Below are 27,536 nucleotides of genomic sequence, written 5' to 3'. Positions count from 1 at the left end.
TAAGATGCCCTCATCATTATGTGTATCCCTTGAGAGGGAAGCAGGATTCTGCCCAAGGCTCTATTATTGTTTCTTGATTCTTCTTCCCTTGTCTTTGCATCCTTTCCCTTCCCTGATCGGCAACTGTCTGAACCTGTCCCTTGGAACTCAAGAAAGGCTATTGGGGGCTGAATGCGGCCCATTTCCTAAAAATAAGAAATGGGAGACACAGAAAGCCTTTTTGCACCCAGGAGCCCTGACAGGGTCCTTCTCAGTTACAATCCTGGGCTTTGTTATCCTATATTCTTCTACTTTCTCTGGATAAACATTATTGATTATTTATTTATTTATTTATTTTTTAGACTTTAACTTTTCTCTTTATTATATACTGTCACCACTTAAATTTAAGGCTTTCTCATACCGCAGTAAACCCCATCTCAGTAAATAACACTTCCTGTTACCCAACTGAATAATCCAGAGTTTTAGGAATTATTTTGGGTTCTTCATTATATACTCATTCATTTAATAAATATATATTTAACTATATGTTCAAGATGTTGTTCTTATAAATACCTCTGTAACGTTTCTCTGCTTACTCCTATCAGTTTCCATGCATCCATCTTGTTACTATTAAATTTATTTCCCTCTCAATATCAAAAACAAAAAAAAGAAATACTCATTATTACATTCATGGCTTAAATTTTTTTGAATGTCATTTTATTGATTTGAGAGGAATTATACATTCTTGGAAGAGCTTGAGTGCCTGGTTTTGACTGCCTTTTTATATTTGAAACTCTCCCCCTTTTTTCTTCCATCCAACTTGGAATCTATTCCTTAAATTCAGCACTTCATTTATTTGCCTCTAGGTCCTTAAGTTTTCTGTTTCTTCTGTTTTGAACCCTCCCAAAATTCACCTGGATAATTACTACCAAACTTTGTTGTGTTAGTACTGTCTCACGAGGAGGACAAAGGCTGGTGTCCTTGTGGCACACTACCAGATTAGACTTGCTGTTCATTTTGGAGAATGCATCATATATCAGTGTGTGCTCAGTGTTCATAGTCTCCTTATTGAAAGACAATTTTCAAAAGACAGTATCACATGAATATAACATAAGTATTCAAGATTTTATGTAATGAATTACTAAGATGATGTTTTAACCAAGTTAATGGAGAATCCAAATAATCGATTTATAGTTCAGGAATCTCAAAGTGCATGTGTAAATGGAAGCAGTGAAGGGTGTTTACATGGTACTGCATGGAAGTCAATTGAACAGACCGAATTGAACAGAATTTTTAAATCTATTAGTAGTAATTATTTTTCACTAATATCATATATCTACAACTTATGGAGTTTTAAAATTGTTCCAATAAAAGGAGAGAGAAGAATTGAATAACTTTGAAGAGTGTATTTTACAGTGCACATGGAAGCAAAATTTTTTCTCTATCTCCAAAAGATTGCCAGCTTGAAGGAGATAAAGAACGTGCCTGCTTTGTTCACAGAATATTTTCCTAGAAACTATTAAAGTGCCTACCTTATAATGCATATAGAATTGTTCTTACAGATTAGATGACCTCTCCTAAATTTTTAAGTATAGCCAATACCTCTTTTTTGAGAGTGAAACCAAAATATCTTTCTCTAGTCAATAGTTCATCTGCATACACCCAGACCCCTCAAACATGGCATTATCAAAACTTATATCTCATCTTCAGCAAAGTATTTATTTCTTCAGTATTCTAGATCAGTTATTTTGTGTAATAGATGAGTTAACAATCCAACAAGGTACCTAGATTCCCAAGATTTAAATATATATGTTATCCTGGAACTATGTACCTGGCATCTCAGTCATGTAGATCTAGTTAACTTAAAAGTTATTTTTAATTTATAGACTTAGCACCACTCTTCATTCTTACCATCCACTCTTCATTCCCTTCCACATTAAGCAGAATTGCTTGTTTCAGTATTGGTGCTACCACAATATTTGGCACCTGGGACATTCCTCTACTATAGTACTTCAAACACTTCATAGGACTTATTTTTATAAAAGTCTGTCTTCTGTACTAGTCTCTAAGATTTGAGGAGATGGGAAATTTTCACCTTTTATCTTTGAAACTCAGTTAACACTACATAAATCAAAAAAGTAATGAATAATATAACGTGCAAATAATCCAGTTCTTCTTACTTCTGAAAAAGAGAACCATCTAGATTCACTTTATGTTGGAGAGTAAAATAGTCTTTTTTAGAATGGTATACTAGGGGGAAGATAAAAGTTCAACTAAATTTCTTGACGTTTCAAAAGCATGTTCAATCTCAAAAACCATAATGATGAAAGAAATACATATATGGGGTCCAGAGTTGTAATTGGTGCCAAACTATGACCAATGGCTTTTTGCTTAAAATGGATATTGTAAATGTTTCAATCACTAGGGGAGAGAAGACATCAAAAGAGATTTTATCTGGAAATGTTGCTTTCCAAACAGCACAGTCATGTAATTTGTTTTTCTTTTTCAACAAAGTAGTGTCAAATTGCAATGTAATAGCACAGCATGGAGACATCTCCAATGGTGAATTTCACCAAGGGTTATGGAGTCAGAGCTGTAACAACTAGCAGATTGCTTTGGCTCCACCTAACTCACTTCTTTGAGAAATTGTGAAAAGAGTGCAAAGTATAAACAGATTTCACAGAAAATGAAACACTTCCTGAGGCAAGATGACCGAGTGTATTTGTATAAGAAAAGAAAGAAGACTTTTTCTTAAAAGTTGGCTGTTCCTCATAGCTTTGACCACTGACCTGCACAAAGTACAGTTTGATCTTGTTCTTTGTGTCTTTTTATCTGTAATCGTTACTGTTACAGCCAAGTTCTTACTTCATCCATGTGTGTTTTTAGCAGGAGCATAGATTTTGTACATTCAGAAGTTTATTAGCATGTTTGGTCAGAGATGGAATAAAAAACCCTGCTTCTAACTAGTTCAGCACATTTTGGAGTGCTTTGCTCAAAACATTACTGTTGTAAGATTTCAGTATTTGGGGGTAAATTTTAGATAAAATTAATTGGGTTCTTTCAGAATTTTTTTCAGAGTATTTAATATATGTGCTTTCCAAATCTCCCCAAGCGCAAAGAGCCCTTGGTAGTAGTCATATTGACGATACAGCTCTTTTCTTAAGAAGCAATTCTAGACAAACATATTTTATAGAATGTAAGTGATACTCCATCACTGTAATCTTGTTTTGAAAACAAACATAATCAAAAATCATTTCATCTTTTAGTAGCCAATAATGTTGATTTCTTCTCATTGTTTTACCTTGTATAATTTTTATTTTTAGAAGTATAACTAAGAAAAGGATAAATATGGTATGCAGCACTTTATACACATGGATGCACACAGATATGTCTTTCTATTGCTCATGATTATTATTAATCTTGGCCAGATTTATGTTTCTGCAGGTCTGCCCAGACTTTTGTAGTCATTTTTCATGTGATCTGATCAATGAACTCACAGTTGTTGGGATCACATATGAGTACACTTTGGTGAATATTAGAAAAATATATATTAATTTATTTTTAATGTATGTGGAAAATAGAAAAAAGGAACTAAGAGGACAGACAATAGCTTTTAATTTATTTTTTTCTCCATGCTATTGGCTATGCTTAGAAGATCACATACAGATTTCATTTATTTTTCACAAGAACCCTAGGGCAAAGATAGCACAATTTCCTCTATGTCCTAGGTAAGGAGACTTAAAATTCTTTTTTTTTTTTTTTTTTTGTCTTTTCTAGGGCTGCACCTATGGGCATATGGAGGTTCCCAGGCTAGGGGTCTAATGCGAGCTGTAGCCACCAGCCTATGCCAGAGCCACAGCAATGCAGGATCTGAGCCGCATCTGCAACCTACACCACAGCTCACGGCAACACCAGATACTTAACCTGCTTAGTGAGGCCAGGGATTGAACCCGCAACCTCATGGTTCCTAGTTGGATTTTTTAACCACTGAGCCAAGACAGAAACTCCAGGAGACTTAAAATTCTATAGGTTAGGTGTTTGACTGTGATTTCCCAGCAGGCAACAGAATAGGACCAAGGCTGAGGTGAACTAACCCTTGAGCCCACATTTTCTGGTGATCAGTGGCTCTATTGCCTCATGTCAGCGCTCCTTATACAATGCTGAAAGGCAGGAATGATTGGTTTAGGACCTCAGAATTGAGTGAGGTTTTGTAGAGACCCAAGTCAGTGGAAAATGACCAAAGAAAAGAGAAAGAATGCCTGTTGCCCAATTCGTTGTCACTATCCCTGATGTGAGGAAAGGGAGCTCTCCTCAGTTACCAGTTTGCTTCCACTGCTTAGGAGGAACTCTTGATATAGGGAGTGCAGTTAGGGTAGAGATGAGATTAACATAGAGTCCCTATGCTATGAGATTTGGGAGAGCCTATTACTAATAACCTCATCTTTCAGGCCTCACTGGGACATTGCCAAAACTGTGAAAGCTTTATTTATTTCTATTTTCATCCTTTCTATAGGGCTGACCCAACACTCTTGAAGACAACTAAGGAGTACTCCCTCCACCCCTAAGAGTGAAGGAATAATGGTGTGCAGACATCCTATACAGTCTTAAGAGTTTGATTATGGTTTGGACATAAAACAAGTCCCTAGGAAAAAAAATAATTTGTACACACTCTCCAATCAAGATATACACTTATATAACCATCCCCAAAGAGAAGTTAATTACTATACAAGTTGCTTCTGTTTCTAATGTTTTTTGTTTTTGTTTTTGTTTTTTTAAGCTCAGGCTCTTAAAAAAAGGAGGGAACTATAATGGCTCATTAGTCAGGAATACTAAACATTATTAAATATCATATCTTAGAATGTCACCATTTGAAACCAGTATTTCCCCAATCTCCATTCTCTCTCTTTCAACTTGTGCACCAAAAAAATTCTCAAAATAGTACAGTTGCCTCCACTATTTTTTTCTTCCAGTCTCAACTTACTCTTTGTTATTTTTCCTCCTACCAATTTGCTGAAACTACAGTCTTTGAGAGCTCCATTCACCAACGACCTACTAATTAACAAATTCAACAGTCTCTTCTAAGTCCTTACTTGACTAGACCTCTCCACAGCAATCAAAATCACAGACCACTTGTTCCTTCTTGAAAAGCTCTTATAACTGGAAGAAGAAAATGACTGTCTCTTCCCCATAGAGAGGTAGAGGAGAAGAATGGCCCTTGGCTAAGAATTTAATCAAGTATGTATAAGAAGTAATTTCAGAGCCTCCACCTGGTCTTAGTAGAGCCACGGTAGCAGGTTGTAAGAGATATATGAGTCAGCATTAGCCAATTTATTATTCCAGGTAGACCTGAAATAGCACATTTAAAAAGGGGAGGAGGTGGAAAGATGAAGGGGAAGATGCATCACAGCACTGCATAATAATGAGGCCATGTTAATTCCATTATAGTTTTGTGAGCTTGTAAGTTATAGGGCAGTTGGGAGAGTGTTTATTTTTCCTCTTTAGAGTCAGCACTATTGTAGAGGAGTGTGCGTGTGTATAGGTGCATATGAGAGTGCACACACGCACGCGTGAGACAGAGAGGTAAAGATTTCCAACATGTAACAATTTGAAAATTGCAGGAACAGAATGTTTGTGATGCCATCTGAAATTTAGATAACAACTGAAGGGGATTAAGTTAAAGTGCCTAGGGCTTCTCCTGGATTGCATGAAGGGAAGTGTGATATAGGCAATCCCTGAGTATTCCATTAAGACCAGTTGTTATTCTAGTTTGGATATGACCAGGATAGTGACATTTAATCTGAGATGAGATCAACCTCTATAGATTGACTGTGAAAGGTGAACAATTGTTAAAAACCAGTGTAAAGAGCAGTGGGAATATTAACAAAGACGCTGAATGTACTTAGTTTTTGTATCCATCTCTTCTCACACAATTTTTGAAGTCTTAGATCTCAAGTATGTTGCCTTAGTTTTCTTTTAACATCAGCATCTTCCAAGGAGCTCTGAAACTGTGTAAATGCTAAGTGCACCAGGAATATTTTAGAACTGAAATGTTAAACTAACCAGATATGTATACATGTATATGTTAACCTTGATAAATTTAATTATGTAACATGAATTAAATGTAAAAAAGTATAAATATTAAATATAAAACAATTATGTAGTAACATGACTTAGAAACAATGAGATTGTATAAGTAGCTGTTTTTTATGATATTGATGTAGAGGGAGAAAGTAGGACCTAAGCTAACATTTATTGAGTGCCTGTGAAATGTCAGACACTTTACCTACCTCATCTTATGAAATATAAATAAATACTCTGAGGTATAGGTGTTCTAATTTCAATTTACTGCCCAAGAATCCAAAATTTGAAAAAGCTGAGTAACTAGCTCAGGGAAGAAAAGTAAGTTTCAGCTTTCTTGCCACTACCTATGAATTCATTCTGGCTGCAGAAAAATGATGAGAAGAAAATTTTCACTGTATCTCTGTTCAATAGGAAAAACTCTTCATGAATCAGCAATATCTGCTTTAATTTTAGAATGGGGAAAAGGATATTCACTGCCAAATATTGCTATCATTGTACAAACCTAGAATCAGAAAGGAAGAATATGAGTTGGTGGACCTGTTTATTTGTGGGTTTCTGGAGGAAGGGTTGAAAAAGAGGACTGATCAGGATTTGAGCTCAGATGTGTCCTATTTTCAAATATAACATTATTTTCACTATACCCAGATGTCACTGAAAGAGAAGACTCAGGAAACAATTCAAATTAAAGGTCTCTTAATAAATAATATCATATGAAACTATATTAATAATAGAGCAGCCATTAGAAAGATGTCAGCTCTCTGCTTCCTTTACTCTTGGCTTATCAAGACAGATTGTCATTTTTATATCGAGTGGTCTGTGTGAGCATGAGGATAAGAAATATACAAACATTCTGACACAGTATCACTGCATAATTGAGAAACTAAAATATCTAATCCAGAGTTCAGATAGTATTCTGCTTTTAGGAAGTAGGTCATATTTTTTCAAACTTCAAGTTATATTTAAATTGTCCCAAAAGGAAAAAGATGTTTAGTCTCTTAAAAAGTTTCCAACTATAAGTAGAGGGTTAACAAAATAAAATTTGTTCACTACCAAGTTAAGGAGGGCCTGAGGAGTTCCCGTCGTGGCGCAGTGGTTAACGAATCTGACTAGGAACCATGAGGTTGCGGGTTCGATCCCTGCCCTTGCTCAGTGGGTTAACGATCCGGCGTTGCCGTGAGCTGTGGTGTAGGTTGCAGACTCGGCTCGGATCCCACGTTGCTGTGGCTCTGGCATAGGCTGGTGGCTACAGCTCCGATTCGACCCCTAGCCTGGGAACCTCCATATGCCGCGGGAGTGGCCCAGGAAATGGCAAAAAGACAAAAAAAAAAAAAAAAAAAAAAAAGTAGGGCCTGAAAATGATCATGTTAGATGAAAATAAGAACTAAAAGATGAAATTCAGTACTAATGAAAGTGAGGCAATGTAAAGTCCCCAAATCACAGTGTCTTGTTGATGTAAATATCAGCGGTGCCATTGACACTGTGATTCTGTCCTCCAATGCCTGGACATTGGCGTGAAGTGCTAGTGAGTTTCCAGACTGGAAGTGGACACTCTAGACTGCTTGCAGCTACTTAAAGAATTCATAAAAATGTAACTACCAAAGAATAACTAGTCTTTTTTTTTTTTTTCTTCACGGTAAACCTTGAGAATGGGAGCAGCAGATGAATTATGTGGGTTTTCTTTTCTGCTTGCCTTCCCCACATGTTTGGTTCTTAGCCACTTACCACCAGGGTGTCAACCTTTATGGACAGTATCACCAGGCAGCCTTTACTTGCTGGATTCTGATTAGGTTTAACAGTTGGGGGGGGGGGTAAGATGAAGGGTAGCAGGGTGTGAAACTCACCTCCTCCCACAAATACATCAAAAACACATCTACATGTGGAATGATTCACACAGAAAATTTTACTGAATGCAGAAAAAAGACCTCAGGATTCTGATAGAGCAAGAAAATCTCCATGTAACTGGGTAGGACAAAAGAAAAAAGAAAAAGAAAAAAGAAACTGAGTAAGGAAGGGGCACAGGACCTGCGCTCCTAGCTTGGAGCTGGGAAAGAAGAAAAGTTCCTGCATCCTGGAAAGTCTCCCCACTGGCAGGGAGAGCAACTGGGATAGAGGAGGAACTCAGAGTTTAAGAGGAGAACACAGCAATCAGTTTTTAGCAATTAAAACAAAAACCATCCTGCACAAATGGTCAGTGCTACTGCTCTATACTCCCCAGCCCCAGAAGGCATGTTTGCCAGAAACTGAAACTCAGGCTTTGGAGATCAAACTGAACTGGGGCTGGGTGAGGAAGATGGGGGAACTGGGTTGGCAGCATGGAAACAGCCAGCTTAAAGGCATTAGAGTCTAGGGTGACTACATTTGAGGGGGCAAGCTGAGAAAATCCAGACTGGCATAGAAGCTAGGAGCCATTGTTTGGGGGTGCAGAAAGAAGGGAACAGGATCCACCACTACAACCTAGTTTCTTGCTGGCACTCTGAGGAGGCAGAACACTGCCTGTACCAGCTCTAGGAGCTATAGCACAGCAAAGATAACAATCTGCAAAATGAAAAGGCAACCTATAGAATGGTAGAAAATATTTGTAGGGGCTTAATATCCAAAATATGTAAAGAACTCACACAACTCCGTAGCAAAAAAAATAAATAATTCAGTTAAAAATTGGCAAAGGATCTGAATAGATATTTTTCAAAAGAAGACATGCAAATGAACAGGTATATAAAGGGTAGTCACTTTTGTTAATCAGCAGGGAAGTGCAAATCAAAACAATAAAGACCTATCACTTCACATCTTCACTCAAGTGGTAAGTGTTAGTGAGGCTGTGGAGAAAAGGGAACCCTGGTACACTGTTAATGAGAATGTAAATTGCCGTTATAGAAAATAGTTCCTCAGGAAATGAAATAACATATGATCAGGTAATCCCATTTCTTGCTATATATCCAAAAGAAATGAAATCAGTATCTAAGATATTTGCACTCTCATGTTTATTGCAGTATTATTCCCAATAACCAAGATGTGGAAACAATCTAGATGTTTACAGATAAATTTCTAAAGAAAATGTGGTATTTATGTATTTTTACATTCTTGCGAACACTTGTTATATATATATGAATGTATACACATATAATAGAATATCATTCAGTCTTTCAAAAGAAAGAAATTCTGCCATTTGTGACAACATGGATGAACCTGGAGGACATCATTCTAAGGGAAATAGGCTGAACACAGAAAGCAAAATACTGTATTATCTCATATTTGGCATCTAATGTAATTGCACTTACAGAAGCAGAGATTAGAAAGGTGGTTACCAGGGTCTAGGTGGGAAGAAGAGAATGGACAGATATTTGCCAAAGGGAACAGTGTTTTACTTATGCAAGATTAATATATTCTGGAAATCGCATATATGATAAAGAGCAAGAACTCGTTAACAGTACTTTATTGATACTTTCTAAGAGTGTCGATCTTAAGAACACTCATCCCCCTCAAAAGATAACTGTGTGAGGTGATGGATATTTAATTAGTTGGATGGCAGAAAATCTAGAAAAAAAATAGTATATGATTTGTTTGGTTTTTTCCATTTGTATTAGGCTTTATTTTCATTTTATTTCTTTTTATTGCTATACAGTATTTTTTGAGGGATTTGACTAACAGCTTGCAGTACAGTGCCTATTATTTAGTCATTACCTAAATATGTGTGAAATTGAATTAAATTTTGTACAGATTGTTTTAAGTTGAAGAACATATGTTCTATAATTCCTAACATGAAATTCTCAAGACCAACTGTTTATTTGTAGCACTACTAAATACATTGGTAGTTTGACACCATATGCTCAAATTACACTCCCTTTTGATAAAACAATAAACCTTGTTAATATATCTGGAATTACCCAGGAAATTTGGGTATCATGAGAAGTTCATTTATTTCTGATTTATCATCAATACAGTCTACTGTTTAATCAAAATTTTAATATGTATTCAAAAATGCTTATGATATGTACATAGTAAATATGTTTTGGGGGCAGGGACTGTATTTGGAAGATATTAAAGGCTAAATTGTACAGTGTTTTATTTGACTTGTAAGAGTTGATATAGCTTTTAAATTTAGATTACTCCATTTCTAGGACAATTTTACACATTGAGTGGACATCGCATTTTTCTAATATCGCAAAAAAATTAAATGAAGGAAATAAATTTGTATAAATCTGACGAATTCATTTAAATGGTGTTGTCTTATTAATACTAAAGAAGTTTTCATGTGTTCCCTCAAACAATATTAAAGTATATGAGCATTAGAACAATAAGCTATTTTTTTGCAGTTTATTGATATTTGCTCAACTCCCAATGTGCAATTTTCTTCTGTGTCAAAGAGTACATTGTCATATCATAAAACTCCATTGTTCTTGGAGTTTCCGTCTTGGCTCAGTGGTTGCCAACCTGACTAGCATCCATGAGCATGTGGGTTCAATCCCTGGCCTTGCTCAGTGGGTTAAGGATCCAGCATTGCTGTGAGCTGTGGTGTAGGTCACAGACGCGGCTCGGATCCTACATTGCTGTGGCTCTGTTGCTGTGGCTCTTGTGTAGGCCAGCGGCTACAGCTCTGATTCGACCGCTAGCCTGGGAACCTCCATATGCTGCGAGTGTGGCTGGCCCTAAAAAATACAAAAAGACCAAAAAAAAAAAAAAAAAAAGAAAGATTCCATTGTTCTTGAATCAGTGGACTCTATGTTAGATGGAAAATAAAATTAGTCACATTTTTACCTAGTTTGTTGTAGTTCCTTGCTACTCTTGTTGATAAAGTTTGATAGTGAAACAGTTAAGTAAACACAGAATTTCTAAGAAGAAGCACTGAAGTGCATATGATCTCATATGATCTAACATAATGTGCTTCACAGAAACTAGAAATTGGATTAATACTGCTTGCTCATGCTTGAAGCACGGAAAATTGCTCAAAGGCAGATGGAAGGAGAGTGAAAATCTAAAAATAAAATTCCCAGTGGAAATGAGGATTTTCACAGTTCAGATTGGTTTCTTCTAGAATATGAGTCTCAGGACACAGTAGAAAACCTTACAAGCAGGGCATTTAAGAATAATATAAACTGTGTGTGTGTGTGTAAGTGTATGTGTGCATAATTTATATAAACATAGTTGTGTGTGTATGTGGAGATAAACAGAGAGAGAAAGAGATGCTATAAGAATCTGAAAAACAACAAAATTAAAACTTTCATTTCAAGTGTTTTTATTTATCCATCTTACCTATGATTTCTTTTAGAGATTTCTATCAAGACTTTCAAAATTTATTATTTTAATGAAAAATGCAATGGACGTTGGCATCATTTTTGTTGCTTTTTTTAATAAAATCTAGATGGGGGATATAGTCTCCTTATGGTTTATACTTACTAACTCTGAAAAGCTCAGGTATCTGATGCAATTACAATATCGACAGATTAAGTCAGCTAAAAAGTACGTAATATGATAAATTATCATAGTGATTATTAAAAAAGAGTGAATTCTGAATGAAAATATCTCTAAAACTATTGCATTGTGCATAGCATTGAAATAAATTCCTAACCAGAAATTATGTTAAGTAATCAGATTTAAAATATATCTTTTACCATAGGAAAAATATATAAAACTAGTCATTTATATTGTTAGTGTAATAACATACTATCTAGTAAATTAGTACAAATACCAAGAACTTAATATGCCTATTTATTAAAAATACATTTATTATGTTTTCCTCTGTTTAATCATAGACATTTTGCCTAAATCATAAGCTGATGATGCTTAAGTGATCAAACTTATCTGAACTATCTCATTTTCTTTAATGAAAAAGGAAAAAATATTTAACAATATTATCGGCTCCTTCATCACCAACAGTAATGCACGCAGTGCACAATTCCATAATTCTCTGCTAATTTATTTTATGATGTCTTAATTTCAACAAAACTTAAATATATGAAATACAATATAAATACAAACTCTATTCTGGAAGGGATTCTTTGACTATATGTGATGATTCTCCCCCATTAGACTTAGGTGTGGGAGGTAACCAGCTTGAAAGGGGTTAAGTTTTTTCCTTGCACAGTTTATTAAGTTTGACTACATTGGTATATTTTTTGCTTGTCTATCCAATGGTTCTAAAATTAGCTTTAAGGAAAATCATGAAATGATTTCTTTTTCTTTAGACTGGAAAGAAAGAACTCTGGGGTGATTCAATAATGTACTTAAGCTTTGAGGACTGAAGAGAGCTCAGGCTTGTCAATAGACTGCTCCTTCACTTCAGCCTCACCATGAATTTGCTGAGTGACCTTCACTGTTACCCAACACCTTACCCATAAGCGGAGAGGATCGATGATCTCCCAAGGCCCTTCTCAGGCTATAAATACATCTTTAGAGCAAGGATTTTGACAGCTGTTCTTCATTTTCACTGATAAGAAGGCAAAAATATAAAAGAAAAAGAAAATTCACTTACATTTCAAGAAGGTTTTAGTATATCAAGAAAAGGTAAGATCTTGAATGAACCCTAGGAATCATTTATTTTGGCAGTGACCTAACTTTACAGATAATGATACAATGGCCAGTCCTTTCGGAAAAATAGAAATCCTTTAAACAATCATATATGCCCATTTTGATGAGAGTTGAGACTCAAGTTTTGTCATAAATAAGAAAGAAATTTAACATTTCAAGTTTTATGAAATATAAACATATTGTGATAGGTAAGATATATTAGGGACAAATTGTCTTTAATAGTGACATTACAAGTTCATTTAAGAATTTCAAGGGAAAATCCAATTTGTTTTTAAGTCCTAACATGAATCTCTGTATGCCAATAAATGAAACCCTGTAACCAGTGAATATACCCTGCAGAGTGCATAGACCATGGCCAATGTATTTCTTCATTTACATTTAAAATATTTGGATTGTTTTCTTCCTCATTCTAACATATGCTAAATTTTCACTCTCCTAAACATAGTACTAACAATAAATTAGTATATAGAACTACACTTTATTAAACCTTTCACTAAGAATGAATAAACACTTCTTATTCTTTTCTAGGGAATTTTCACTTCTCAACCATTTTTAGAAGTGGAAAATATTGAACAATATATATATATATATTTTAAACACAGGGAAAAATAAAAGCTGATTGTAAAGATGAAAACAGAAGTTCCTTAGAATCATCATAGGTTCAAGAAAAACCATTTTAATTAAGTAAAACAAAAGAACTTTACATTTAGAAGGAAAAGACCTTAATTATACAACATTAGAAAACTCTTATAATTGTGGGTGAATGCTTCGAGTGTGTCAAACTATTGACAAACTATTCTAAGATTATATCCTTCAGTTTGATTGAAAGTACAGTAAATCATCTTAAAAATATTTAAAGAAAAAATTGGTGGTTTTATTTTCATAAAAAATAAATACTTAAAAAATTTTAAGACTGCTTTTTATTGGTAACTTTTTCAAGACTTAAAAACAATTTGTTCTTTAATAATTATTACTAGTTTTTTAAAGATGATATCATTATTCTGTGTCTGTTTTATCTGAATCTGATTTATATCTGCATTTTAGTCATCCAAAGTTCTCAAAGCCACCTAAGTTCTCATAAGTATTAAATTATTAGTGGGGGAAAAACACCTCAATTCCACCATAATTTTATATTTCAAAATCATTGCATTGTTTTGCTTATTATAAATGCCTTATAGATAATGTTTTTATTTTTGCTCATTTGAAAGAATAAAGCAGTGCCTTCCACTTAACCAAAAGCAAGATTTCCTTTAACTTTAGTGTTTAGAGCACAGGTACATGGCCATAAATAAAGGAGCATGGTCTTGGAAGGCATTGACTGTCCCATAGTTTACACACTTAAAGGGAAGGGGACAGAACTGCCTTAGATATATGCAATTTTAGAATTGCTCATAAAGGGGTTCCTGTTGTGGCTCAGCCAGTTAAAACATCCAGCATAGTTTCCCTGAGGATATGCATCCCATCCCTGGCCTTGCTCAGTGGCTGCAAGCTGCAGTGTAGGTCACAGATGCAGCTCTGCTTCAACCACTAGCCCAGAAATGTCCATAGGCTGAGGGTACTCATAAAATTAAGTGTATCGTTTAAGTAGTTTGGTTAGAAGGGACTGTAGATCAGAACCCTCATGTGGAATCAGTTTGCAACCATCATCACATCTAATTTTAGAATTTTTTCATCACATCACCCCCGAAATCTCATAAATGTTAGCAGCTCCATTCTAGCTTCTTATCCTGCATCCTTGCCATTCCAGAACACACTTCCCACCTCAGCCCTAGACAGTCACTAATAATGTATACCAAGTTGTTCCATGTTGCAGGATGTATTGGCACTTCATTTTTTTTCTTTGCTAAATAATATTCCATATTATGAATATATCATCTGCTTATACATTAATGGGTAATGGGAACGTCATGTCTACATTTTCACAATGAATTCACTTATATGATTTTGTGTAGATTTAGATTTTTATTTCTTTGGGGTCTGTATTTAAGAGTGGGTTATATATATATATTTCTGGGTTATATGACAACTTTATTTTTAACTTTTTGAGGAACTCCCAATTTTCCAAAGTGTCTGTTCCATTTTATATTCTGCCAGCAATACATGAAGGCCCCAATTTATTTGCATCTTCTTCAATATTATGTTAGGCATCCTAAGGCATACAAAAGTACTGTCTCATTGTAGTTTTGGTTTATATTTTCCTAATGATTAGTAGTGTTAAATATCTTTTCATGTTTATTGGCAAACTTTTTGAGCAATGTCTCTTCTAATTCATTACCTATTTGGTTACTTGACATTGGAAGAGGTCATCTAGAATACATGACTGTAAGTTGACCTGATAACAGGATCCGGGATATCGGAAGTTCCTTACCCCTCCCCTGTCCTGGGAATGTATATTCTCCTCAATGCTTCCATACTAGGGACTCTTCAAGAATGCAGCCTTGAGAGATAAATGTGTTATTGAGATTATATGGACTGTATAGTGACTGAACCCCATTATGGTCTTTATATAAACACTTGAGATTCTGGCAGGCAGATGTGAAGAGCTATTCATCTTACTTCTAAGAGAAGTCTCATATGTAAATTCCCTTGCTTATTAAAATTGCCACCTACCAATCTGGAGTGGTCTGCCCCTTTATCTGGTTTCCCCTTTTCCTCTGTATATGGGTTAGTTTAACATTTCATCCATGAAACTCCTGAGGTTATTGTTAAGTTGTAAAATTGTATATATTCTAGATACAAGGCCATTGGCAGATACATGATTTGAAAATGTTTTCTCTTAATTTTTTAATTTTTTAATTTTTGCTTTTTAGGGCCATACCTGTGACATATGGAAGATCCCAGGCTAGAGATTGAATCAGAGCTACAGCTGCTGGCCTACACCAGAAGCACAGTGATGCAGGATCCAAGCCGCATATGCAACCTACACCACAACTCATAGCAACGCTGGATCCCTGACTCACTGAGTGAGGCCACGGATCAAACCCATATCATCATGGATACTAGTCGGATTTGTTTCCGCTGCACCACAATGAGAACTCCATTTTCTCTGATTTTTAAATTCGACTTTTCACTTTCTTGATTTTTTTTTTTTTTGGTGTACAAAGTTTTTTAAATTTTTATTAAATTTAAATCGTCTATTTTATTTCTATGCCAGTTGTGCTTTTACTATGTGTGATTTTTATGAGAACATTACCTAACGCAAGGTCATGAAGATTTACTTTGATGTTTTCTTCTGTAGATTTCATTTTAACCTTTAGGTTTAGGTCTGTGATCCAGTTTGAGTTAATTTTTGTGTATGATTTGAGGAAGAGATTCTTTGAATGTAAATATTCAGTTTTCTTATCACTATGTGTGAAAAAACTATTCTTTGCTTTATTGCATTTTCTTGACATCCGTGTTCACTATCAGTTGACCATAAATATAAGGATTACCTCTAGAATCTCAATTCTATTCCATTTTTCTGCATGCACATTCTTAAAACCATATCATATATCTTTGATTATTATAATTTGTTCTATATTTATATGATTATGTATGCTTGAGAAGAATTCATATTTTGCTATTATAGTGTGGAGTGTTCTACAGATGACTGGTTGGTTGACAGATGATGGTAGGTCTAGCTGGTTTATAATACTGATTACGTCTTCTATTTCTTTGTTGAATTTTTCCCTAGTTTTTCCTTTTTTTTTGTTGAAAGTGGAGTATCAAAGTCTCCAGTTATTATTAACAGTCTATTCCTGTACCCCACCCCTCAGATGAGCTAAGGTCTCTGAGTTAAATTTAAAAAAGAATCACTACACCATGAAAACAGAGATTTTGTGGGAATCTGCAAGTTCAGATGAAAATACTGACTGTGTTCTTCTGGGTGTGGTGCTTTTAAGGGAATACTTACAGAGGTCACATTTCTCCATTGTCTGAAATGCTGCTGACTCTTAGCTAGTGTGCTGCTGAGCAAAGAAGGAAGGAGTAATAAGAATAGCCCAGTTAAAACTCACAGACCTAGCTGTATCACTGATTCAGTAGTTTCTCTAGGATCATTTGTTTTGCAGGTTTGTTAATTATTAGTGTTCTGCGTGGTTGATTTTAGCTGTTTTGCTTATATTTTCAGTGCTTTAGAGAGAAAGAGAATTCACTAAGGTCTTTATTCTACCTTTCCAGAACTATATGTAAGATTATTAAAACTGCTAACATACATGAGGAGAAAGATCTTTAATTCTTCAGTGGAGCAAATGAGTCTTGGTTTCATATTTTCTAGGGTTCTCTAGGAGAATTTAAGGTCATTAGAGTTGCAGTTAGGGAGCAATAAAATAGATATATCTTCTGAAACAAAGTTATCATTTATTTTACTGAAACAAACTTTCAGAGTGATAGCACCTTGGAGGGTCATCTTGGTCCATCTTAGCTTCAACTTGTTAAAAAAAAAAAATAAACTGAGCAGAATATGTAGAGATAGTTGAACTCAGATGAATTTATCCAAACTAAGAAAGCTGCAGAAATGTGTAAAGTGCAAATATTAATATAATTTACATTGGTCTCTCACTATATATAAATATATTTTATTTTATGATTTTAATTTTTTTTTAATTTTTCATTATAGCTGGTTTATAGTGTTCTGTCAATTTTCTAATGTACAGCATGTTGACCTGGTTACACATACATGTATAGATTCATCAAAAGTGATTAGACATAGTTCCCAGGGCTATATAGCAGGATCTCATTGCCCATCCATTCCAAAGGCAACAGTCTGCATCTATTAACCCCTGACTCCCATACCATCCCACTCCCTCCCCCGCCCCCTTGGCAACCAAGTCTATTCTCCAAGTCCATGATTTTCTTTTCTGTGGAAAGGTTCATTTGTGTACTATATTAAATTCCAGATATAAGGGATATTATATGGTATTTGTCTTTCTCTTTCTGACTTACTTCACTCAGAATGAGAATCTCTAGTTCAATCCATGTTGCTGAAAATGGCATTATTTTGTTCTTTTTGATGGCTGCGTAGTAGTCATTGTGTGTATATGCCAGATCTTCCTAATCCAGTAGTCTATTGATGGACACTTGAGTTGTTTCCAAGTCTTGGCTATTGTGAATAGTGCTTCAATGAACATGCAGGTGCATGGGTCTTTTTCAAGGAAAGTTTTGTCCAGATATGTGCCCAAGAGTGGGATTGCTGGGTCATGTGGTAGTACTATGTATATTTTCCAAGGTACCTCCATACTCTTCTCCAGAGTGGTGGTACCAGCTTACATTCCCACCAACAGTGCGGGAGGGCTCCCTTTTCTCCATGCCCGCTCCAGCATTTGGCCATTCTAACTGTTATGAGGTTGTACTTCATAGTAGTTTTGATTTTCATTTCTCTAATAATCAGGGATGCTGAGCATTTTTTCATGTGTTGTTGGCCATCTGTATATCTTCCATGGAGAAATGTCTATTCAGGTCTTTTGCCCATTTTTCAATTGGGTTGTTGGCTTTTTTGCTGTTGAGTTGCATAAGTTGCTTGTATATTTTAGAGATTAAGCCCTGTCAATTACATCATTTGAAACTATTTTCTCCCATTCTATAAGTTGTCTTTTTGTTTTGTTTTTGCTTTCCTTTGCTGTGCAAAAGCTTATCAGTTTGATTTGCTCCCATTGGTTTATTTTTTCTCCTATTTCTGTTGCTTTGGGAGACTGACCTGAGAAAATATTTGTAAGGCTGATGTCAGAGAATGTTTTGCGTATGTTCTCTTCTAGGACTTTGATGGTGTCTTGTCTTATATTTAAGTCTTTAAGCCATTTTGAGTTAATTTTTGTGCATGGTGTGAGGGTGTGTTCTAGTTTCATTGATTTACATGCAGCTGTCCAGGCTTCCCAGCAATACTTACTGAAAAGACTGTCTTTTTCCCATTTTATGTTCTTGCCTCCTTTGTCAAAGATTAATTGACCATAGGTGTCTGGGTTTATTTCTGGGTTCTCTCTTCTGTTCCATGGGTCTGTCTGTCTCTTTTGGTACCAGTACCACACTATCTTGATGACTGTGGCTTTGTAATATTGCCTGAAATTTGGGAGAGTTATGCCTCCTGCTTGGTTTTTCTTTTTGGGTCTTTTGTTGTTCCGTATAAATGTTTGGATTGTTTGTTCTAGCTCTGTGAAAAATGTCATGGGTAGTTTAATAGAGATTGCATTGAATCTGTAGATTGCTTTGGGTAGTATGGCCATTTTTACAATATTAATTTTTCAAGGTCGTGAGCTATGGGATATCTTTCCATTTCTTTGTATCTTCTTTGTTTTCCTTGATTAATGTTTTATAGTTCTCAGCATATAAGTCCTTTACCTCCTTGGTCAGGTGTATTTTTCAGGTATTTGATGTTTTGGGGACAATTTTAAAAGGTATTGTATTTTTGTATTCTTTTCTAATATTTCACTATTAGTATACAGAAATGCAACTGATTTCTCAATGTTCATCTTATATCCTGCTGCTTTTCTGAAATTGTTGATCAGTTCAAGTAGTTTTTGGGTTGAGCCCTTAGGGTTTTTGATATATAGTATCATGTCATCTGCATACAGTGACAGTTTTACCTCTTCTCTTCCTACTTGGATGCCTTTTATTTCTTTTTTTTTTTTTTTTTTTTTGTCTGATTACTGTGGCTAGGACTTCCAGTACTATGTTGAATAACAGTGGTGAGAGTGGGCACCCCTGTCTTGTTCCAGATTTTAGTGGGAAGGCTTTCAGCTTTTCTCCTTTGAGTATTATATTTGTTGTGGGTTTGTCATAAATGGCTTTGATTATGTTAAGGAATGTTCCCTCTGTACCCACTTTGGTAAGAGTTTTGATCATGAATGGATGTTGGGCTTTGTCAAATGCTTTTTCTGCATCTATTGAGATGATCATGTGGTTTTTGACTTTTCTTTTGTTAATGTGGTGCATGATGTTGATTGATTTGCCTATGTTGAACCATCCTTGTGAACCTTGTCATTGTGTATGATCTTTTTGATAGGTTGTTGGATTCAGTTGGCTAAAATTTTGTTGAGAATTTTTGCATCTATATTCATCAAGGATATTGGCCTATAGTTTTCTTTTTTGGTGGTGTCTTTGTCTGGTTTTGGAATTAGGGTGATGGTGACGTCATAGAATGTCTTTGGGAGTGTTCCTTCTTCTTCAGCCTTTTGGAAAAGTTTAAGGAGGATGGGTATAAGTTCCTCTTTGAATGTTTGGTAGAATTTGCCTTTGAAGCCATCTGTTCCTGGATTTTTATTTGTAGGGAGTGTTTTTATGACATTTTCGATTGCATTTCTAGTGATCAGTCTGCTCAGTTGATCTGTTTCTTCATGATTCAGTTTTGGCAGGCTCTAAGTCTCTAGAAAGTTGTCTATTTCTTCTAGGTTGTCAAATTTGTTGACATACAATTGTTCATAGTATTCTCTCGTGGTTTTTTGTATTTCTGTAGTATTTGTTGTGACTTATCCTTTGTCATTTCTTATTTTGTTTATTTGGGCTTTTTCTCTCCTGTTATTGATGTGTCTAGCCAGAGGTTTGTCAGTTTCATTTACCTTCTCAAAGAACCAGATCTTGGTTTGATTGATTTTTTCCTATTTTTTTTTCATCTTTATTTTATTGATTTCCTCTCTAATCTTTATGATTTCCTTCCTTCTGCTGACTTTAGATTTGTTTGTTTTCCTTTTTTTAGTTCATTTACATGGTGGGTTAAATTGTTGATTTGAGATTGTTCTTTTTTGAGGAAGGCCTGTATTGCTATGAATTTCCCTCTGAGCACTGCTTTTGTGGCCTCCCATAGCTTTTGATTGGTTGTGTCTTCATTATCATTTCTCTCGAGGTATTTTTTAATTTCCTTCTTGATTTCCTCCTTGACTCATGTGTTTTTTAGTACTGTGTTGTTTAGACTCCATGTTGTGTGTTTTTTCTCATTTCTTTTCCTGTGATTAATTTCTAGTTTCATGCCATTGTGGTGAGAGAAGATATTAGAAATAATTTCTGTACTCCTAAATTTGTTGAGGTTAGCTTTGTGCCGCAGTATGTGATCTATCCTCGAGAATGTTCCATGTGCACTTGAGAAGAACGTATATTCTGATTTTTTTGGATGTAATGTCCTGAAAATGTCTATTAGGTATAACTTTTCTATTGTGTCATTTAGCATCTCTTTTACCTTATTGATTTTCTGACTAGAGGAGGATCTGCCTATTGATGTAAGTGGGGTGTTAAAGTCTCCTACTATTATTGTATACCCATCTATTTCTCCTTTTATGTCTGTTAGTATTTGATGGAGGTATCTGGGTGCTCCTCTATTAGGTACATGTATATTGATGGTTGTAACATCCTCTTCTTGAATGGATCCTTTAACTATCAAATAGTGCCCTTCTTTGTCTTTCTTTATGGCCTTGATTTTTTTTTTTTTTTTTTTGTCTTTTGTCTTGTTGTTGTTGTTGTTGTTGCTATTTCTTGGGCCACTCCCGCGGCATACGGAGGTTCCCAGGCTAGGGGTTGAATCGGAGCTGTAGCCACTGGCCTACGCCAGAGGCACAGCAACGCAGGATCCGAGCCGCGTCTGCAACCTACACCACAGCTCACGGCAACGCCGGATCGTTAACCCACTGAGCAAGGGCAGGGACCGAACCCGCAACCTCATGGTTCCTAGTCGGATTCGTCAACCACTGCGCCACGATGGGAACTCCGATTTTTTTTTTTTTTTGACTTTTATTTTTTTTTATTTTCTTTTTTTTTATTACTCAAATAAATTTACCACATCTGTAGTTGTATAATGATCATAACAATCTAATTTCACAGGATTTCCATCCCACAGCCCAAGCACATCCCCCCACCCCCCAAACTGTCTCCCCCAGAGATCATAAGTTTTTCAAAGTCTGTGAGTCAGCATCTGTTCTGCAAAGAAGTTCAGCCTGTCCTTTTCTTCAGATTCCACATATCAGTGAAAGCATTTGATGTTGGTGTCTCATTGTATGGCTAACTTCACTTAGCATGATAATTTCTAGGTCTATCCATGTTGCTAAAAATGCTGGTATTTCATTCCTTTTAATGGCTGACTAATATTCCATTGTGTATATATGTACCACCTCTTCTTGATCCACTCCTCTGTCAATGGACATTTAGGTTGTTTCCATGTTTTGGCTATTGTAAAGACTGATAAAGTGAACATTGGAGTACATGTGTCTTTGTGAGTTGTGGTTTTCTCTGGATAGATGCCCAGGAGTGGGATTGCTGGATCAAATGGTAGTTCTATGTTTAGTTTTCTGAGGAATCTCCATACTGTTTTCCACAGTGGTTGCACCAATTTACAATCACACTGACAGTGTACTAGGGTTCCTTTTTCTCCACACCCTCTCCAGCACTTATTGTTTGTACACTTTTTGATGATGGCCATTCTGGCTGGTGTAAGGTGGTACTTCATTGTGGTTTTGATTTACATTTCTCTAATGATGAGTAATGTTGAACATCTTTTCATGTGTTTTTTTGGCCATCTGTATGTCTTCTTTGGAGAATTGTCTGTTTAGATCATCTGCCTATTTTTGGATGGGATTTTTTGTTTTTTTGGTATGGAGCTGCAGAAGGTGTTTATAAATTTAATGGATTAATCCCTTGTCAGTCACTTCATTTGCAAAGATTTTCTCCCATTCTCTGGGTTGTCTTTTCATTTTGTTGACGGTTTCCTTTGCTGTGCAGAAACTTTTAAGTTTGATTAGGTCCCATTTGTTTATTTTTGTTTTTATTGTCAATACTCTTAAGAGGTGGACCTGAGAAGATGTTTCTGTCGTTTATGTCAGAGAGTGTTTGGCCTGTGTTTTCCTCTAAGAGTTGTATAGCGTCTGGTCTTATATCTAGTTCTATAGGCCAATTTCACTGATGAACATCGATGCAAAAATCCTCAACAAAATACTAGCAAACTACATCCAACAATACATTAAACAGATTGTACATCATGATCAAGTGGGATTTATCCCAGGGATGCAAGGGTTCTTCAATATCCATAAATCCATCACTGTGATATACCACATTAACAAACTGAAGAATAAAAACCACATGGTCCTCTCAATAGACACGGAAAAAGCCTTTGACAAAATCCAACACCCATTTCTGATAAAAACCCTTCAGAAAGTAGGCATAGCAGGAACCTACCTCAACATAATAAAGGCCATATATGACAAACCCACAGCAAACATCATTCTCAATGGTGAAAAGATGAAGAATTCCTACTGAGATCAGGAACAAGACAAGGATGTCCGCTCTCACCACTACCCTTCAACATAGTTTTAGAAGTCGTAGCCACAGCAGTCAGAGAAGTAAAAGAAATAAAAGGAATCCAAATTGGAAAGGAAGAATTAAAACTATCACTATTTGTAGATGATATGATACTATACCTAGAGAATCCCAAAGACTCTAGCAGAAAACTGTTAGAGCTCATCCACAAATTTGACAAAGTTGCAGGATACAAAATTAATATGCAGAATTTGACAACATTTTTATATACTTAACGATGAAAGAACAGAAAAAGAAATTATGGAAGCAATCCCTTTTTACCATTGCATCCAGAGGAATAAAATACCTAGGAATAATCCTACCTAAAGAGACAAAAGACCTGTACTCTGAAAACTATAAGACACTGATGAAAGAAATCAAAGATGACACAAATAGGTGGACAGATATACCATGCTCATGGATTGGAAGAGTTAATATTATCAAAATGACTATACTACCTAAGGCAATAGTACAGATTCAATGCAATCCCTATCAATTTACCAAGGACATTTTTCACAGAACTTGAACAAAATAGTTTAAAGTTTGTTTGGAAGCACAAAAGACCCAGAATAGCCAAAGACATCCTGAAAAAGAAAAATGGAGCTGGAGAAATCAGGTTCCCTGAATTCAGGCTACACTACAAAGCAACAGTCATCAAAACCATATGGTATTGGCACAAAGACAGAAGTACAGATCAGTGGAACAGGATAGAAAGCCCAGAATTAAACCCACGCACCCACAGCCAACTCATCTATGACAAAGGAGGCAATAATATACAATGGAGAAAGGACAGCTTGTTCAATAAGTGGTGCTGGGAAAACTGGACAGCCACATGGAAAAGAATGAAATTAGAACACTCCCTACCACCATACACAAAAATAAACTCAGTATGGCCTTGATTTTAAAGTCTGTTTTGTCTGATATGAGTATGGCAACTCCTGATTTCCTGTTTTGTCCATTGGCATGAAATGTCTTTTCCCATCCTCTCACTTTCAATCTGTATGTGTCCTTTGCCCTAAGGTGAGTCTCTTGTAGACAGCCGATTGAAGGTTTTTGCTTTTTTATCCAATCTGCCACTCTGTGTCTTTTGATTGAAGCATTCTCAGTCTGTTGACATTTAAGGTGATTATTGATAGATAGGTATTTATTGCCATTTTAAGCCTTGTTTTCCAGTTGATTCTGTGTTTCTCTTTTCTTCCTTTCTTCTTTTGGTTGGGTGATTTCCATTTATTTTATACTTGAGTACTTTTCAGTTTTTGTGTATGTGATGTTCAGTTTAATTTGTGGTTGCCCTGTTTTTTAAGTATGTTAACCCCTTCCTATATCCGCTTGGTTTAGCCTGATAGTCATATAGTCTCAAACACGTCATTAAAATCTTTTTTAAAACATTTAAAAAAAAGGAATCTATGTTTTTTTATTTTTCTTTCCCGCATTGTATGATTTTGAAGTCTTATTTATTTATTTATTTATTTATTGAACATTTCATGTTTGGATCTGTATGCTGGCTTTTTTAAATGATTGCTTTCCAATTTTGGTTTCCTCCATTCTATTTCTTCTTCTTCTTTTTTTTTTTTTTTTTAATTTAGAGAAGCCCTTTCAGAATTTATTTTAGAAAGTGTTTGGTATTGCTGTACTATTTTAGCTTTTGTTTGTTGGAGAAATCTTTATTTCTTCTTCTATTTTAAATAATATTCTTGCTGGGTGAGTATTCTAGGTTGCAGATTTTTTCCTTTCAGCCCTTTAATATATCTTGCCAATCCCTTTTGGCCTATAGTGTTTCTGGAGAGAAATCAGCTGATAGACTTACTGAGGTTCCCTTATAATTAACACTTTGGTTTTCTCTTGCTGCCTTTAGAATCCTCTCTTTAACTTTTGCCATTTTTATTATAATATGTCTTGGTGTGGGCCTTTTTGGGTTCAACTTGTTTGGGGCCCTCTGATTCCTATATCTTGATGTCAGTTTCCTTTAGATTTGGAAAGTTTTCAGACATTATTTCTTCAAATATATTTTCAATCCCCTTTTCTTTTTCTTCTCCTTCTGGAATTCCTATTATGCATAGATTGGCCCACTTTATATTATCCCGTAGATCTGTAATATTGCTTTCATGTTTATTCATTTGATTTTCTGTCTGCTGTCCTGATTGGGTGATTTCTACTATTCTTTCTTACATGTTACTAATTCCTTCCTCTGCATTATTCAATCTGCTTTTTATTACCTTTAGCTCAGTTTGCATCTCTGCAAATGAGTTTTCTAGCTATTCTTGGCTCCTCCTTATATTTTCTAGCTCCTTTCTAAGGGAATCTGCATTACTGTTTGTGTCTTCTCTTAATTCCTTGATGTTAAGCCTTAATTCCTTCAGTATTTTCACTCTCTCCCTTTGAACTTGATGTCTGTTAGACTGCAGAGGTCTGTTTCATTGTCAACTGCTTTAGGCGAATTAACTGGGAATGGTTTCTGAGCTTCTTCATCTTGCTTATGCTTTTCTTTTTCTGTGAGTTTGGGGGAAACCAAACTGTAGTCTTGTAAGGCTACTTCTAAGGAAGAGCACACCTTTGTATTTTTTTGGGGGGGTTACTATTTGTTTTCGGTGTAGGAGTTTGATTATTTTCTGTCTCTATCTTTGGTGTGAGTAGGCTGCTAGTCCCAAAATGCTCAGTGTGTTTTCAGAGAGAAGGGCACAACGGGTAGGGTCAGTAGTCTGGGCCTGGTTGCTGGGCTCTCACCAGCAGCAAGGACCTGCAGGGAAGGTGGCACTGTCTACTCCTAGTTGCACAGTCCTGGTAAGTGATAATAAGATCTAGGCCGATCTAGAAGGTGTCTAGAGCATTTGCCAGTAGCAGCAGCAGGGTGTGTGAGTTCTCAGGGGAGTGAGAGCAATCACAACTATTGTTTGATTACATTGCCCTCCTGTGAGGTGACTGGAACCACAGGTGGTGCCTGTTCAGGAACCCCTAGTTGTAGTGGGCTATGACTGTCTCTAGAGTCAGTGATAACTGCGGTGATTTGCCCCTGCCACCTGTAGACCATGCAAGAAGCAACCCATCTCACTTAGCTCGTATAGGAGGTGCTGTACAGACTGCTCTTAGTTGCAGGATCCTGGGAAGTGACAGAGATCAGGTATCTGAGTACTGCCCAGAGCATTCAGCAGTGGCAGGAGCAGGGCTGTTGTGTTCCCCAGGATGCGAGAGCACCAACAGGTGGTGTTTGGTCTCAATGCCTTCCTCTGTGTGTGCTTGATGTGATTCAGGCTGCAAGTGGTGCCTGTTCACAGACCCCTAGTGGTGGTGGGCCACTCCCACCTCTGGAGCCAGAGAAAACTCTGGTGGTTTGCCCCCACCTCCTGTAGACCATGCAAGAAGCACTTTGTCCTGTTTAGCCCCCAGAGGATGTGCTGCACAAGCTGCTCTTAGGTGCAGATTCCTAGGAAGGGTTGGTGAACAAGCATCTGGGCACTGCCTTGAGCATTTGTCAGTGGCAGCAGCAGGGCACGTGTGCTCCCAGGGGAACAAGAGCAATAGCAGGTGGTGTTCTGTCATAATGTCCTTCTCTGTGGTGCCCTCTGAGGTGGTTGGGGCTGAAAGTGATTTTTATTCAGGTGTCCCCAGTGGCGGTGGGCCACACCTACCTCTGGAGTTAGGGATAACTGTGATGGTTTGCCCCTACCACCTGCAGGCTATGCAAGAAGCCCCTGTCTCACTTAGCCCACGCAGGAGGTTGTATGGTCTTGGGAAGGGACAGTGACAAATTGTCTTGGTGCCACCCAGAGTGTTTGACAGTGAAAGCTCTAGGGTGGATTGTTTCCAGGGGAGTGAGAGCAAGAGCATATGGTTCTTGGTGGGCACCGTGTCACACTTTGCCCCCTGATGCCTTTAGACCATACTTGAGGTGCCTGGCCACTGGTAACCTCTACAAGAAGTGCCCAATCCCTCATATACGAGCAAGAGGCTTCTCACTGTGTGCTGTCTACCCCAGAGCCGTCTGGTCTCCTGAAGACTAGCAAGTGGCTTCACCCTGCAGGCTGCCTGTGCCAGAGACATCCATTCTGCCACAGAGTAGCAAGTGGCTTCTCACCCTGGGCAGCCTGCTCCAGAACTGCCCCACCCTCTGAGAGCCCACAGGCACAGGCACACATTCCGACACAAGGAGTTTCCAATGGAGGTCCACCCCTCCTCCTCTCTCCCTCCCTAACAATGGCGCCTTGCCTCTCCTACGTGTCCCAAACTTCTCCCCAGTTCCTTCCGCCATGGCGTTCCACTCCCTAGCCAGTGGAGTACCGCTCCCTCCACCCATGGCACACTGCTCCTTATCCCCTTAGGCAGTCTCCACACCGCCAACCCCAGCCTCCTCATGGAGACTGACCTCCTGAGTCAGTCTGCACCCCAAATGTCTCAGGCTGTGGTTTCTGGGCCAGTGGTTCAGATGATCTGTGTGGCTCTCTGCTTTTTCTTTCTCAGTCCTGCTGATGCGCTTTTCTCAGCAACTTTGAGGTCCCTCCGGCTCCACCTATCCTTTCCTTGGTTAGGTGGCTTCCCAGGGTGTGGGTTCCTTTTCCCCTACACAGCATCTCTCTGGAATGCTAGTGCCATCCTGATTCCTTTTTCCTCTCTCTCTCTTTTTTTTCTTTTGTTCTACCATGGTATGTCAAGACTTTCTTGCCCTTTTTGGAGGTTTAAGTTCTGACAGCATTCAGTTGATGTTTTGTGTG

The 27,536-nt window shown here is 36.8% G+C and overlaps 1 protein-coding gene across 1 annotated transcript in view; it reads right to left on the bottom strand.

The window, feature by feature from the left end:
- Nucleotides 1–27,076, bottom strand: part of LOC146398665 (uncharacterized) — a 382,578-nt gene extending 355,502 nt beyond the window's left edge. The window contains exon 1 of the mRNA XM_084982447.1: nt 26,903–27,076. Coding sequence (XP_084838573.1) covers nt 26,903–27,076 — 174 coding nt within the window. The remainder of the gene's footprint in view (nt 1–26,902) is intronic.
- Between the last annotated feature and the right edge of the window lie 460 nt (nt 27,077–27,536).

The sequence above is a fragment of the Sus scrofa genome, chromosome 11, assembly GCF_054392235.1.
Source record: "Sus scrofa isolate SSC_HxYL_T2T_F1_AM1 chromosome 11, Sscrofa_HxYL_maternal_Yorkshire_Landrace_v2.0, whole genome shotgun sequence".
In the NCBI taxonomy this organism is placed as follows: Eukaryota; Metazoa; Chordata; class Mammalia; order Artiodactyla; family Suidae; genus Sus; species Sus scrofa.
This window is presented reverse-complemented; position numbering and strand designations above follow the sequence as displayed.